At 42.8% G+C, this 3,331-nt stretch overlaps 1 protein-coding gene across 1 annotated transcript in view; it reads right to left on the bottom strand.

Annotated features, from left to right (window-relative positions):
* IFIT3 (interferon induced protein with tetratricopeptide repeats 3) overlaps window positions 1-3,331 on the bottom strand; it is a 10,036-nt gene extending 6,705 nt beyond the window's left edge. Inside the window, exons 1-2 of the mRNA XM_006925965.3 lie at window positions 3,168-3,331; window positions 592-750 (exon numbers count right to left, since the gene is read on the bottom strand). Of these exons, the coding sequence (XP_006926027.1) occupies window positions 592-596 (5 nt within the window). The 5' untranslated portion in view covers window positions 597-750; window positions 3,168-3,331. The remainder of the gene's footprint in view (window positions 1-591; window positions 751-3,167) is intronic.

Here is a 3,331-nt window from a genome sequence, read left to right on the forward strand (position 1 = left end):
GGGTGGGGGTGGGGTGGGGTTGAGCAGATCAGTAAGAAGATATATTCTTTAGTTCTGAAAGATCAAACTGCAAGATAGAAGCCGCCTCTGTATGAACTGGAGTTTGTGGTGCTGAATTAGTCATTAGCACACTGCTGAGAAGTAAACATATTTTTAAAAGAACCACAACCACCACAGCAGAACTCATCAACCTCTGATTTAGTCTTATAAAATATTAAAAAAACAAAAGAGGGACCAGGACCTTCAGCAACTGTCTTCCAGGCCCCAGCCCTCATTGCCCAGATTCTGCTTGAAAGGAGCAGGTTTTCCTTCTAGGTTCTCCCAACAAGCCCCAGCTCATTCCCAGTTGCCAGCTGCCAGTGCTGCTGGGAGCACTTTCCTCAGTGTCCTTAGGCTGCCTGACTCTCTAAATAGAAAGAGTCACAGAAATAAAAGTGCATGAATTAGTAAGACAGATTTATGATCAAGTTAGATAAATGCATATTTAACCTATAAACCAACACTGAAACAGCGTAATTCCAGAAGTTGCATGCAATAACAAGATTTGTGAGAAATTCTCTACTTCTTATCAGAGGACCAGGGTATATTTACCTCATGATGGCTCTTCCCCTTCAATTCTGAGTAGCTGGGGTCCAGGCTGATCTTCTGTTCTGCTTGTAGATTGCAAGCAAGTGCGGAAGAGGTCGTGGCCACCTGGGCTTTCACAGAGTAGAAAAGGAAAATGAAGTTGATGCAATGCTATTAGGGTTCCTGTTGAGAAATTGAAACAGTGTAAGAGCTGAGCTCACTCTCTGCAGGTTCTCAAAATGTGTTTGGAAGTTTGTAAAAAGGCACTACAGATGCTTTCCAGATCCTAGGCCCTACTTCCCAGAGATTATAATGCAATCTGGGGGTGGGCTTGTGCTCAGACACCTGCATTTTCACAAGCATCCTGGAATTTTTATTGCAGGAGTCCCGGTACCACATTTTGAGAGATGTTTGAAAAAAATCGTTTCTCATTTACTTGTGGGAGTTAATGTAGTGTACCAAACAGTGAGTCTGATGATCTAGAAGGAAAGTAATTTAAGGGCATCTGAATTTTGGGTATCTCTTTGACCAGCTCTGGGACATTTCTCGAATCACATCATTTAGTCTCATTTTCTTACTTTTAAAATGGCCTAGAATGAATTGCCTTTTCTCTTCCATCCAAATTACAGAAAACTACACTGTGAGGAGATCCACTTTTACCCTCATCTAAGGTGTGGCCCTAAGGAGTGGGTTGCCATCAAAGTGGTCCTCACTCTCCAAATAGGGACCCTGAGGGCCTAGTTCTTCCAGTCCCTGCCCTTTCTCTCTAACATGAGCATAATTAAAAGCATTAAGACATTTCACCCTTTTGGCCATTGTGCGTGGAGCCAGAGGATGCTTAGAACTAGATCTCAGGACCTCATTAATGATCCTGCTCTGATACCTACTCTCTATGAGACCTCTTGGGCAAGTAATTTGCCCTCTGAGCCCCCTTTTACTCACCTAGAAAATGAGGCAAAAAAAGAAAAAAAAAAAGTTCTTTCTTCCTAGGGCTATTGGGAAGATGATAAGAGATAATGCATGTAAAGTGCTTACCAGAGTACACTACCAACATAGAAACTGTTACCACCATGATTACTGGTATATTAGTGTTACAATTTTAAGTGAATCTTGATTGTGTAAAGAGAACAACAGATATCGTCAGTGGGTGGCGAAGAGGAGGGCACCCATCAGCCAGCCGGGCTGGGGCCTGGTGCTTCCTCGGGTTGGTTTCTCACTTTGACAATTTGTAGCACTGCTGGGGAGAAGCAGCCAAACCTGTCAGGGGCCCTACAGCCTCTGGGAACAGGGCATGTTGATGTGGGCTTCAGTCCAGCATACTCCGGGGAGCCGTCCTCAGACTTCCTCAGGTCAGTGACTTCGGACACACTCAAGCACAGGTCACTGCAGAACCTCTTGGGCAGACTGGCTACCAACGCTCTGGGCAGGACCAGATTTCCTAGTCCACCCTCCTGAGGCAGGCACAACTAACATTACTCATGATGAAGAGCCCGATTTATAGAAAAGGGTAACCCGAGGCACTTGGCCGTGAATTCCTCTTCCTTCTAGCCCCAACCCCTAATTTGAGTTTCCAGAGCATTTGAGAAGCCCTTGGGTTTTCCTTTCCTTAAGTGATCACTACCATCCTTCTACCCAGGCAAATCAACCTCTCAATCCCTTCCCATGGTTTGATGGAAAAATCCTCTTTTTCTCTCAGTTCTCTCTCTCCTGAGGCTCTATGTGATGGCAGAACTCCAGCGAGTCAATATGCATTTTTTGAAAATCAAGTTTACTAAGATTATACTTTACATACAATAAAATGCACCAATTTTAAGTGTACAGTTTGATGAGTTTTGACAAATTTATGTACCCATGGAACCACCACCACTATCTCCTTATAGACTATTTGTATCATCTGCAGAGATCACCCTGTATGCCTTCCTAGTCAATTCCAACCACCCTCCACCATTCCAGGCAACCTTTGCTCTGCTTTCCATCACCAGAGATTAGATCAGTATTAGAAAAGAGATTATGCCTTGAAGAGAAATTATTTTCTGCTGCTCACCAGCTCTCATCACAGGAATAAAAATCAACTTTAAGCTTTCAGTTTGTTTTCATATAAGAAATGAAAAAAAAGTTCATCTGTAAGAATCGTTTCTTCCACTTGCCACCTTGAAGTGATGAAATTTTCAAGACAAAATTCCTCTCAATGTGAATTGGATTTGCACTATCAATTTCATCTTTAATAATAACTGTCGAAAAGAAATGCTTCCCTTTGAAATGACAAGAAGCAAGCCTTTCAGTCTTTCAAATTAAAACAACAAAATTCATAAAGAGTAATTCCCTTAGGTCTAACATTGGATCAGCAAACTTTGTGCCTAAGTGGATCTAACCACTCTTGCCAAGCCTCCCTCTTATCCCAGCTCCCAGCGAATCAGCTGTTCCAGTGAACAGTTCTAGAAGTTCCAGAGAAAGCCACAGAAATAAAAAGTGCCCTTCATGATAAAGGCACCTTTAGTCTGTAAGTAACAGGACAAACTCAGGAACTTGTCTGAACCGGAGAAACAGCCTACAATTTGCATTCAAGATCAAAGGTGTTTATACATTCTTATCTGACTGACCTCAAGAGGGCAATCTGTTTTCTCTGCTGGTCTGAACAGATGGGGTCCAAGCTGACTTGCTCTTCAGAAATCTTCCTTAGTCCACCTCAAGTAAACGCCAAAAGAGCTATATAAAGGGGAAATGGGTGTGGAGGGAAAGGCATCAGCGGATGTTTTTTCTCTGT

This window comes from Pteropus alecto, unplaced genomic scaffold, assembly GCF_000325575.1.
Source record: "Pteropus alecto unplaced genomic scaffold, ASM32557v1 scaffold88, whole genome shotgun sequence".
NCBI lineage: Eukaryota > Metazoa > Chordata > Mammalia > Chiroptera > Pteropodidae > Pteropus > Pteropus alecto.